The sequence below is a fragment of the Oncorhynchus keta genome, chromosome 24 (genome assembly GCF_023373465.1).
Source record: "Oncorhynchus keta strain PuntledgeMale-10-30-2019 chromosome 24, Oket_V2, whole genome shotgun sequence".
In the NCBI taxonomy this organism is placed as follows: Eukaryota; Metazoa; Chordata; class Actinopteri; order Salmoniformes; family Salmonidae; genus Oncorhynchus; species Oncorhynchus keta.
In genome coordinates this window covers 37,136,500-37,147,841 of record NC_068444.1, presented here as the reverse complement: position 1 = coordinate 37,147,841, position 11,342 = coordinate 37,136,500, and the positions used below count along the sequence as shown (strand labels likewise).

General features: G+C 39.6%; 2 protein-coding genes and 1 pseudogene across 2 annotated transcripts; 1 reads left to right on the top strand and 2 right to left on the bottom strand.

Annotated features, from left to right (window-relative positions):
* The first annotated feature begins 413 nt into the window (after positions 1 to 413).
* LOC118357486 (ankyrin repeat domain-containing protein 1-like) lies at positions 414 to 4,954 on the top strand. The gene is made up of 9 exons (XM_035734631.2): positions 414 to 863; positions 1,411 to 1,560; positions 1,857 to 1,985; positions 2,138 to 2,245; positions 2,361 to 2,459; positions 2,616 to 2,714; positions 2,807 to 2,905; positions 3,094 to 3,192; positions 4,205 to 4,954. Exons 1-9 carry the CDS (start codon positions 831 to 833, stop codon positions 4,301 to 4,303), a joined length of 915 nt encoding a protein of 304 aa, XP_035590524.1. The 5' UTR covers positions 414 to 830; the 3' UTR covers positions 4,304 to 4,954.
* Positions 4,750 to 8,624, bottom strand: LOC118357489 (ribonuclease P protein subunit p30-like; annotated as a pseudogene).
* A 121-nt stretch (positions 8,625 to 8,745) lies between these two features.
* On the bottom strand, positions 8,746 to 11,316 carry rpp30 (ribonuclease P/MRP 30 subunit). The gene is made up of 11 exons (XM_035734632.1): positions 11,156 to 11,316; positions 10,809 to 10,864; positions 10,665 to 10,721; positions 10,481 to 10,546; positions 10,315 to 10,383; positions 10,111 to 10,200; positions 9,856 to 9,972; positions 9,731 to 9,760; positions 9,596 to 9,633; positions 9,396 to 9,475; positions 8,746 to 9,029 (listed from the first exon to the last, which is right to left on the bottom strand). Exons 1-11 carry the CDS (start codon positions 11,235 to 11,237, stop codon positions 8,911 to 8,913), a joined length of 804 nt encoding a protein of 267 aa, XP_035590525.1. The 5' UTR covers positions 11,238 to 11,316; the 3' UTR covers positions 8,746 to 8,910.
* Positions 11,317 to 11,342: the final 26 nt, after the last annotated feature.

The following is an 11,342-nucleotide window of genomic DNA, read 5'->3' as shown; positions in this document are numbered from 1 at the left end:
TATAAAAAATCTGCTGTTTCATTTGTTCATTTTGAGCTCTACAGCTTAGTGTGTACTCTTTAAAAAAAAACAACAGCTGTCAAACATGTGTAAAGATTATTTATCACCGGCTCCAATAAAAATAGTGTCAGATAGTAATGGTTTTATTGCCCAATGTAAGCAATGCAGAGACAGAAACCGAAGAAGATGAAAACAAGGCATAAAATGCAATCAGTCAGTAACCCAACTGAGGAACAAACAACCACTTATATCAGATGGTACATCATTTGTCACGGGTAGTAGAATACAGAACACAAGTCAATGATTTGTATAAATAGACATTTGGATGCTGTAAGCCTACTAAGTAATCTCTTCCTGTCCTGTCTGTGTCGCAGTTGAGGAATGTAGTTAGGTTCTATGCGGCAGAGGCTACAGGGCCCAGGGCCAGCTGTCGGTGAGAAGTGTAGGAGAGGGGAGTGGAGGGCCATTACATGGCTGGAGCCTTTGGTCATCGTGCATGGCGGCATGGAGTCATAGAGTTAGTGCCACTCAGATTTCACCTACTGACTGACTGGAGGCGATGGCAGCCAAATGCATCTCACTCACTCCCGTGGATTTCTCAGCTCACCCCTTCCTTCTTCCCTCACCCCTTCCTTCTCTGCCAGCCAGGCCGTGACAGGAAACCTTGCCCTGTGGCGGGGGCAGGCGAGTCACCCAGGCTAGAACATGATCTCATTCCTTGCCGGCTCCAAACACATATAAAATGTTGAACCGAGGCCTGCAACCGTGGAGCACAGACAGTTGACACTGGTCATTGACTGGAGATTTGAGCTACCACATATACTTGACAAATGATGATGGGTATTCTACGAGTACAAGAGCTGGTAGGTCTTTACGTCTTTATCTCTTTTTCAAAATCCAGAGGCTTTCATTGTGGATTCCACAGAATAACCACAGTTGCAAAGAATAGAGGGTTGAAATGAGGATTTCAGGTGTTGAACTATGTTCACAGCTTTCATGATGCTTAGCTGACACCTCAACAAACCTTTGAGATGAATATGAATTTCCACAGTTTGAGAATGGTTATTACACTAAGACTGAAATTCTTCTTTACACCCGCTGCTGCTTGTCTTGCACTTACTCCTTTTTAAATTGTATTTATTTAACTAGGCAAGTCAGTTAAGAACAAATTCTTATTTACAATGATGGCCTAGGAACAGTGGGTTAACTGCCTTGTTCAAAATGACTGATTTTTACCTTGTCAGCTCAGGGAATCGATCTAGCAACCTTTCGGTTACTGGCCCAACGCTCTAACCACTAGGCTACCTGCTGCCCTTCTATCACAGACGCCAATGTGCATGGGAGCACAGGACAAACAGAATTGTCTCAGTTGCTCACATATTCCTAATAGTCTTGTTTTTCTTATTCAAGGTTTCCGGCAAGAAATGTGAGGGCAAAGAATCCAGAGATGTGCAGTCTTCAGAGGGAGAATACGAGACATCCATCAACCAGGAGAAACAAGAGGACCTGAGATCTCACAAGGACAGCCTGGCTGACACCGATGCCCCCATGAATGTAAATGTAAGTCCAATACTCTCTTAGCGTCGTTAGTACAATGCCAGCGGACCTGTTAAGTGTTTCAGACCTAATGATTATGTGTTGAATAGACAGACAAGGTTTTGCAGTTGGAATCTTGGTTGGGCAACTGTCTGAATTTGCTGTAGTAGCTATGACACTAACTTCAAATAAATCTGAAATCAAAAAGTGTAATCACAGATTACAATCATGGCTCTAAGCGTTTAATCCTCACTTGGGAAGCCGTTTTATAGAAGTGCAAGATGTACAATATCTCTCTATTTGAAATGTTTGGTTGGCAGGTAGACAAATCTGGCCATCTGCGGTTAGATACAATTGATGACCTCCAGATTATGCTGCAACTGAGGAAGTCGAGAAAGAGAGCGAGAAGAGTACAAGTTCGCAAGCCACCACCCGCACCCGAGACTGTGGTAAGACAGGCCTACTAGCTGAGTAGGGTGATAAGGTATCTAATTTGAGACATAGGAATAGAGGCAATTTACTTCCAAGATTTGACCCTTCATAAGACAAATGATTACTAAGTAACTGCTACGTTCAGCTAAATCACCTTCTCTCTTTCCAGCCTTACTATGTGGATGAGGTGGACTTTTTCAAGGCCTGCGAGGAGAACAAACTGCCATTGATCGAGAGGTATCTGGAAAAATCAGGAGACGTCAATGCTTGTGACAATGTGAGTGTTTAGATAATACCAACCAACCTGAAGTTTGCCAACGCACCTCAGCTGTGTCATCACGTGTAGTGTGTGTTGTAATGCAATGTGTCCTGCTTCCTCTCTGCCTTTACAGTTCAGACGTACAGGCCTGCACAGAGCTTGCACACAGGGACACGTGGTCATTGTGAAGAGGCTACTGGAGGCTGGAGCTTTAATTGAGAACAAAGACAAGGTATTTTAAATAGAAGAACTCCATATAACTGCAGGTCCACGGGAGCCAAGCTCTTGGCAATATATTGCACAGTCTTTGATCCTATACTGTAAAATCATTTGGAGTGTCGATGAGAAAGGAATAGATAGAAACAAGGGATTGCTTGTCTATCTTTAGCTGGATACCACTGCTGTCCATTGTGCCTGCAGAGGAGGAAGCATGCTTGTGTTAGAAGTGCTGCTCAACCACGATGGCAGCTTCTCTGCCAGGGATAAGGTAAGCCTACAGAACACTCAGCTAGCAATCCGGACTCGGATCTGAGAATATGTTCAATGTGATTTACCCTTAAATGTTTCTGTGTCCCTAAGCTACGCAGCACTCCCCTTCACGTTGCAGTGAGAACCGGACACTATGAATGCGCTGAACATCTCGTCCACTGTGGAGCGGACATCAATGCCAAAGACAGAGTGAGCTATTCTCATTAAGTATAGGAATTCATTTTTTTATTTTACCTTTAACTAGGCAATTCAGTTAAGTTGAAATGTTTATTTAAACCTTTGCTCTGATAGACAGTATAAACACCTTCAAATCTAATCAGAAATATAATATAAACACCAATGGGTCTTTAACTACAAGAGGTTTTATATTCACACAGGAAGGAGATACCCCCATGCACGATGCAGTAAGACTGAACAGATTCAAAATCATCCATCTACTTCTGCTTCATGGAGCCAATCCAAAACTCAAGAATTGCGTAAGTTCTTGACTAACATGGCCAGCAAACTTGTTACCTCAATCTATCACAGTATATAATATTTTGTTTGAATAACACAATGATTTAAAAATTACTTATTTGCTCGTTTACATGTATCATGTATTCAGAGAATCAAATTAGTGATAGCTGCAAAAATCTCTGAAGCTGGACTCACATCTCCCTCACTAGCTTTAAGCACCAGCTGTCAGAGCAGCTCACAGATCACTGCACCTGTACATAGCCCATCTGTAAACAGCCCATCTATCTACCTACCTCATCCCCATACTGTATTTATCTTGCTCCTTTGCACCCCAGTATCTCTACTTGCACATCTACCATTCCAGTGTTTAATTGCTATATTGTAATTACTTCCCCACCACGGCCTATTTATTGCCTTAACTTACCTCATTTGCACTCACTGTATATAGACTTTTTGTTTTCTTTTGTTCTACTGTATTATTGACTGTATGTTTTGTTTACTCCATGTGTAACTCTGTGTTGTTGTATGTGTCGAACTGCTATGCTTTTTCTTGGCCAGGTCGCAGTTGCAAATAAGAACTTGTTCTCAACTAGCCTACCTGGTTAAATAAAGGTGAAATAAATAAAATAAAAAAATAGTAAAGGTGACAGGATTGATACATAACCACAGTGCCATCTTGTGGCGATACATACGATTGCACTTGAGTACATTTGTTTTTTAAAATTGAACCTTTATTTAACTAGGCGAATCGGTTAAGAACAAACTCTTATTTACAATTACGGCCTGTCCCAGCCATCTGCGCCCTACGGGACTCCCAATCACGGCCAGATGTGATGCAGCCTGTATTCAAACCAGGGACTGCAGTGACGCCTCTCGCACTGAGATGCAGTGCCTTAGACCGCTGCGCCACTCGGGAGCAAAATAAATAAGGCCCTTCACATTTTTGTCATCTAGCAGAAGCCCATACCTAGAGCAATTTAGGAAAACATATGATTGAAATATTTAATATATCTTTGTTTTTCTCCAAAACAGGAGGGGAAGTCACCATTGGATAGCACTCTGGAGTGGCAGAGTGGGGCTAAATCCATTCTCAGCAACTTCAAGGATGATGCAAAAACTCCAGTCAAGTAAAGTCCAGTTCAGTTCAATTGTATTTTAAACAGGTCTCAAACTCAGAATAAGTAGATACAAGAAAATGCTAACCCAGTTCCTTTGTGGAGAGACTAACTTTCACAACTACTCAGTTGATTATGGCGATACAGCTTCCAAGGTTTCATTAAACGGAGGCTGACTTCAAGACTGAAAGTCATTTCTTGCTAACCAGCAGAAGTTTGGGGTGACAAAATTAAGTAACTTTGCATTTGCTTGTAAGGATGTTTGTTTCTTTATAGGCAGCTTATTGGAGGTCAGAGATGCTCAAGAAGGTTGAAAAGGTTGACAAATAACTATATGGGGGAAAGAGAAAGTTTGGAAATTGTAGTTGTGACTTGACTTATGACATCAGCATGACTATAATATGCATTCAGTTACATACTAAATTGTAGTTTAATTGTTGAAAAAAATATTTTGAATCAATACATTCTTCATTTCTCTTTAATATAAAATGACAGTGAGCTGGTGGCTTCAAACTGATTTTGTGCTAGTCAGTGAGAACACAGGATTTTAAAACACGTGTGTGATTCTAATGCACTTCGTGAAGTCATTTTAATTGTTCTACTACATGTTTACCTTTAGCATTTTGCTTGTCATTTTACGTTATGAAATAAACAGTATTGCCGTTGTCATCCGGATGTTTGCTTTGTCTAAAAGGAACAAGCATCATCATTGTTGCTAATACATGACAAACTATACGACCACTGAGCAGTTACTAGAAAACGGTCACATTTCCACAAATAAGGATATTCATAAAAGTACATTTACATAAACACATTCTCTATCCATAAAGAAAAAAAGTATTACAATTCAAACAAGTTATTACATTCTACTGCGCCACCTCAATGTTAGCACTCTGACACTGGAACATCCTCTTTCTCCTGTCTCTCAGTCAAAGGCTGCTCATTCTTCATAGAGTGTACTATTCCCAAGGCAGTCTTTCTCGTTTCTGTAATGACAACACTGTATATTCATTGATTTTTCTTGTGCCACAAACACGGCTTTGAGAATGATAAGACAAGTAATAAATGTAGTTCAATGACACTGTTACATGATAATAACACTCACATTCCATGGATAGGCTACTCTCACTTGGCCTTTTAACCAAGTGTACATACCTGCCTGGCATATAACATTTTACACAATGTATTCATTCAACTGCTCCAGCAATGTGTAAATGGCAGTATATGTACCTCCATGTAAGTGGACAGCTCGACAGTTGGTTGAGATCGCAGCTTTGCCATCTTCTTCCGACAGGCCAAACAGTAGGCCCCTGGACACCATTCAGGATAATAGCAGTGACACAGTTTGGCCTCATCACACCTGCATATAGTCTATATGTAGTCCTGTACTAGGTAGGTAATGTTTTAAGAGAGGATACAAATTGTCAATGTCATAGGGTCCTCTCAACTCAAGGGGCTGATTGAAGAAAACACACATTTACAGTGGTATGGTTAATTTCAGTAAGATGTTAAAACCGGTATGTTCAATGCTCATGGTATGAATGGTATCCAAGTGGGTAATATACCCTTTCTGCCCCACTGGTCACAATTACGTTGTTAAAAAACAAAACAAAAAAAACATTGCTGTTACACAGACTGTGTGAAAATGGCAGGTTGAATGACAGGTGAAGTGAAGTTGAACCATGTTGGGTCTATTTACCTTGCCTTTGCACGCCTCCATGAGATTTAGAGCATTTGTGATGGTGTGTCTTCTCATGGTGGAGTCTCGGATTGCAGGTGTGTAACGTACCTCAAAAAACACACCCCTTTCAATTGCCTGAAACAAGCACAACTTGCATTACCAGCTGTACATTACTTGGAAATGGCCAAGCAATCTCTTCATTCAAATACACAGAGAGCAATAGTCTCACCCCATTGACTGAAGATCTTTTGAACAAAAAAGGGCTGTTTTTCTGTCGCTGCTACACAGATGATGTCAATAGTAAATTCCATGCAGGCTGCCTATTGAAACAAAGAGAAGACCAACACAAGCAGAATGTCATCCATACATTGCCAGTGTAGTCAACAATAATAGAGTACTTATTGTTGACGGTGGTGAAAAAAAAGTACTTACATGAAACAACTTCTCCGTTTTAGGATAGGCAGCCACTAAGTCATAGGCTTTGTACTCTCTTAATGGTTTCTGGGAAAGGATAAATTACATTAGTCCCATTTCACAAATTATGCAATATGAATACTGTCAGCAAAATGCTTAAACTTCTACTGTGTATTGGACTTACAAAGTGTGCTGCCCTTGAGGCCACAACTGTCAGTCGGTTCAACACCTTGATTGGTCTGGATTTACCCTGTACAAAATCAGGGGGACATAATGCCTTCAGAAAAGTATTCATACCCCTTGACCTATTCCAGTGTGCCCGAAATCAAAATTGATTATTATTATTTTTTTTTATTCTCTCTCATCCATCTACACACAATAGCAGGCCGTAAATACAAGATGAAAACATGTTTCTATAATTTTTTGCAAACATATGGAAAATGAAATGTCTCATTTACAAATGTGTAGACGCACATTTGGCAGCGATTACAGCTGTGCGTCTTTCTGGGTAAGTCTCTAAGAGCTTTGCACACCTGGATAGTACAATATTTGCACATTATTCTTTTAAAAATTCTTCAAGCGCTGTCAAGTTGGTTGTTGATCATTGCTAGACAGCTATTTTCAAGTCTTGTCAATGTGTTTACAGTTATTGTTCTGCTGAAAGGTGAGTCTGTTGGAAAGAGGACAATTAGGTTATCCTTTAAGCATGTGCTTAGCTATATTCCTTTTATTTTTAATCGCAAAACACTCCCTAGTCCTTGCCGATGACAAGCATACCCATACCGTGATGCGGCCACCATCATGCTTGAAAATATGAAGAGTGGTACTCAGTGATGTGTTGTTTGCACCAAACATAACGTGTTATATTCAGGACATAAAGTACAATTCTTGCAGTTATACTTTAGTGCCTTATTGCAAATAGGATGCATGTTTTGTAACATTTGTATTCCTTCTTTTCACTCTGTCATTTAGGTTAGTATTGTGGAGTCACTACAATGTTGATCCATCCTCAGTTTTCACCGATCACAGCCATTAAACTCAAATGGTGTTAAAGTCACCATTGGCCTCATGGTGGAATCTCTGAGAGGTTGCTTCCTCTCTGGCAACTGAGTTAGGAAGGATGCCTGTATCTTGTAGTGACTGGGTGATTGATACACCAGCCAAAATGTAATAGTAACTTCACCGTGCTCAACAGGATATTCAATGTCAGTTTATTTTTTTTAACTCATCTACCAATAGGTGCCCTTCTTTGCAAGGCATTAAAAAAGCCCCCCTGGTCTTAAGTGGTTGAATCTGTTTGAAATTGCCTGCTCGACTGAGGAACTTTACAGATAAATGTGTGGGGTACAGAGACGAGGTAGTCATTCAAAAATCATGTTAAACGATATTATTGCAACTTGTGAATTGTTAAGCAAATGTTTACTCCTGAACTTATTTAGGCCTGCCATAAAAGGGTTGAATACTCAAGACATTTCCACTTTTCACGTTCTTTTTGTACAAATTGTGAAAAACAAATTCACTCTGACATTATGGGGAATTGTGTGTAGGCCAGTGACATCTTTTTAATCCGTTTCAAATTCAAGCAGCAAAACAACAAAATGTGTAAAAAGTCAACGGGTGTGAATACTTTCTGAACGCACTGTAATTATCCCAAGGCATGGATAAATGGGATAGCTAGCTTCAATATTACATAATGCAACATTATTACTACACCACATTACCTGCACTATGGGAAATGTTTCAAACAGCTCGGAGACACACTTCGGTTTGCCAATTTCCTGTAAACACACGCAAACAAAAAGGGTGAAATTTCAATCAATGGGATATGTACAAGGAAAGCCCTCAACTTCATGATTAGCCATAACAGGGTACAATCAGTAGCATACCTGCTTATTTTGTTCCAAATCAACCACATAATTGATGGCAACTGGAGTATCCAACTGAGACATGAAAATATCAATGGATTAGTACAAATCAATCAAGACATAGTTCAGCTAACTGAACAACTATTGTCAGTAATTCCATTGACCCGCACTTGAAGTTAGCAACGAAAGACGATTTAAATATCTTTGAAGTTTGTGCTAGCTAAACAGTTTTGCAAATGTAACAAGATAAAATATAGTTGCGATGAGCTGCTGTTTCAATAACACTCTGAAGTCGTTTCTTGTCGGTTGTGTAGCTAATATTCAAGTCCATGAATATGTTTCCACGTGAGTTGACCCGAAATGCCTTATGGGACAAGAAGTTGTTTTTCTCTCGCATCTATCTGGTTGTTGGATACAACAAGGCAAGCTCTCTGATTGGTTCAGTTATGTATCCGATTATAGTTTAAATGAACATGAACAAATTGACTTTGAATCCAATAAATTTTAAAATTCTCTTTAATATAAAAGAAAATGTCACAAAACAATTGTCTACAAATATGGAGCATGTATCAATAAAAGGCTAATTACGTAAACACATTCTCTTTCCATAAATAAACTGTTTCAAAATCAAAACAAGCTACCACTTTACACAGTATTAGCAATCTACACAGTCTCAATCTTAGCCCTCTTTGACGCTGGAGCATGCTCTTCCTCCTGTCTCTCAGTCAACGGCTGGTCTTTCTTCATAGTGTGTACGATACCCAAGGCAGTCTTTCTTGTTTCTGTAATGACAACATGGAACATAAATTGGTTCTCTTGTGCCGCCCACAAATATTGATTTGAGACTGATACCCAAGTAATAAATGTAGTTAAATGACACATTGTGTTACAATTGTGTTATAATCACAACATTCCATGGATGGGCTACTAACTTGCCCTTTAAACCATCGACTCCCTGAGCTGATAAGGTAAAAATCTGTAGTTCTGCCCCTGAACAAGGCAGTTAACCCACTGTTCCCCAGGTAGGCAGTCATTGTAAATAAGAATTTGTTCTTAACTGACTTGTCTAGTTAAATAAAAAAGATACATGGCATGACACAATGTATTAAATTGATCGACAAATGCGTAAAAGAATGCGGCCTATTTACCTCCATGTAAGTGGACAGCTCGACAGTTGGTTGAGATAGCAGCTTTGCCATCTCCTTCTGACAGCCCAAACAGAAGGCCTCTGGACACCATTCAGGATAATAGCAGTAACACGGGTTAACCTCATCACACCTGCATATAGTATGTACCATATTCTAGTAGTCTACATCAAGTAGGTAGGTAATGTTTTATGAAAGGATACAAGTTGGCAATGTCGTAGGGTCCTCTCAACTCAAGGGGCTGAATGAGAGAAAAAACTGGTTCAAGGTTCATTGCAGAAAGATATTAACATGATTGGTATCTAAGAGGGTAAGACAATATCTCATTTCTATCTTACCTTTTCTGCCCCACTGGTCACAATTACATTCTGTTTGAAAAAAGTAAACATTGCTGTTACACGCACTGTTTGAAAATGGTAGGTGGATTAACAGGTGAACAATAAACCATGAGGAGTTGATATACCTTCCCTTTGCACGTCTCCATGAGACTGATGGCATTTGCGATGGTGTATCTTCTCATGGTGGAGTCTCGAATAGCAGGTGTGTAACTTATCTCAAAGAACACACCTCTTTCAATTGCCTTACACAAGCACAAGTAATATCACTTTTACTACATAAAAAGCATTCAGTCCAACCAAAAGAAACAGGTCTTAGGCAAGTCTTCAAATCACTACAAAGTATGTTGTTAATTCAAATACTGAGAAGTATAGATAATTACCCCGTTTATTGGAGATCTTTTGAAAAAGAAGGGTTGTTTTTCTATCACTGCTACACAGATGATGTCAACATCAAATGTCATGCAGGCTGCCTATTGAAAAAAGTAGAAGGCCAAAATTAGCAGAAGGTCATCCTATTATCAACATACATTGTCAGTAGCGGATGGTAATATACAGTGATAATGATCCTGAACAAAAGTACTAACATGAAACAACTTCTCTGTTGTAGGATAGACAGCCACTAAGTCATAGGCTTTGTACTCTGCATTTGGTCTCTGGAAAGGGATAGATGTAACGTTAGTTATTTGAAAAAATTATGCAATATGAATACTGTCAGCAAATGCTCAAACTTCTACAGTATATCAGACTCACAAAGTGTGATGGGTCAGAGGCCACAACTGTCAATCGGTTTAACACCTTGATTGGTCTGGATTTACCCTGTGCAAAAGGAAGGGGATATTACCTATTATTTCCAATGCATGGAGAAACGGGATAGGTAACATCATGAAAAAGTATTACATTATGTATCAACATTATTATTATTATGCCACATTACCTGCACTATGGGAAATGTATCAAACAGCTCTAAGACACACTTTGGTTTGCCAATTTCCTGTAAACATAAGCAAACAAACGTTAAGGGTGAGGAATAGTTCTCTTGACTTCATGAGTCATAAACTGGGAACACTGAGGAGCTTACCTGTTTCTTTTGTTGCAAATCAACAACATAATTGATGGCAACTGTAGAGTATCCAACTGAAACATGAAAACATTAGCTACTTGATAAGCAAATCAATCAAGATATATTGTTGCTCTGGTCCTGCTACATATATGGCTGCCTAGGCTAGAAGTTAGCAAAGACGATTCAGCGAATGTGAAGTTTGGGCTACAGTAGCTAAACAGTTTGCAAATATAAACAAGCTTAAACAGCTATTTGCGGTGAGCTGCTAGCCAGTTAGCCAAGTTGGGAGCCATGGTCTTCTTTACGAGGTTAGTGGAAGCTAAGCTAAACAGTTTTGCAAATGTGAACAAGATAAACATAGTTACGGTGCGCTGCTGTTTCAATAACACTCCGAAGTCGTTTCTTGTCGGTTGTGTAGGTAATATTCAAGTCCATGAACACAGCCATGTTTCCGTGTGTAAAATGTTAAACGTGCATGTGGATGGTGCGTTAACAGAATGCCTTATGGGACATGTTGTAGCCAACAACCGTATGCGGACTACAAGTTCTCTG

Bases quoted from the DNA above. Each gene is read 5' to 3' on its own strand.
- LOC118357486 (XM_035734631.2), top strand. From the start codon at position 831: ATGATGATGGGTATTCTACGAGTACAAGAGCTG. The intron at 864-1,410 runs GTAGGTCTTTAC...TTCTTATTCAAG, and splicing joins TTCTACGAGTACAAGAGCTG to GTTTCCGGCAAGAAATGTGA. The intron at 1,986-2,137 runs GTAAGACAGGCC...CTCTCTTTCCAG, and splicing joins CACCCGCACCCGAGACTGTG to CCTTACTATGTGGATGAGGT.
- rpp30 (XM_035734632.1), bottom strand. From the start codon at position 11,237: ATGGCTGTGTTCATGGACTTGAATATTACCTACACAACCGACAAGAAA. The intron at 10,547-10,664 runs GTAATGTGGCAT...CCTTTTGCACAG, and splicing joins ATACATTTCCCATAGTGCAG to GGTAAATCCAGACCAATCAA. The intron at 9,476-9,595 runs GTATCCTTTCAT...AATGGTGTCCAG, and splicing joins CCCTACGACATTGCCAACTT to AGGCCTTCTGTTTGGGCTGT.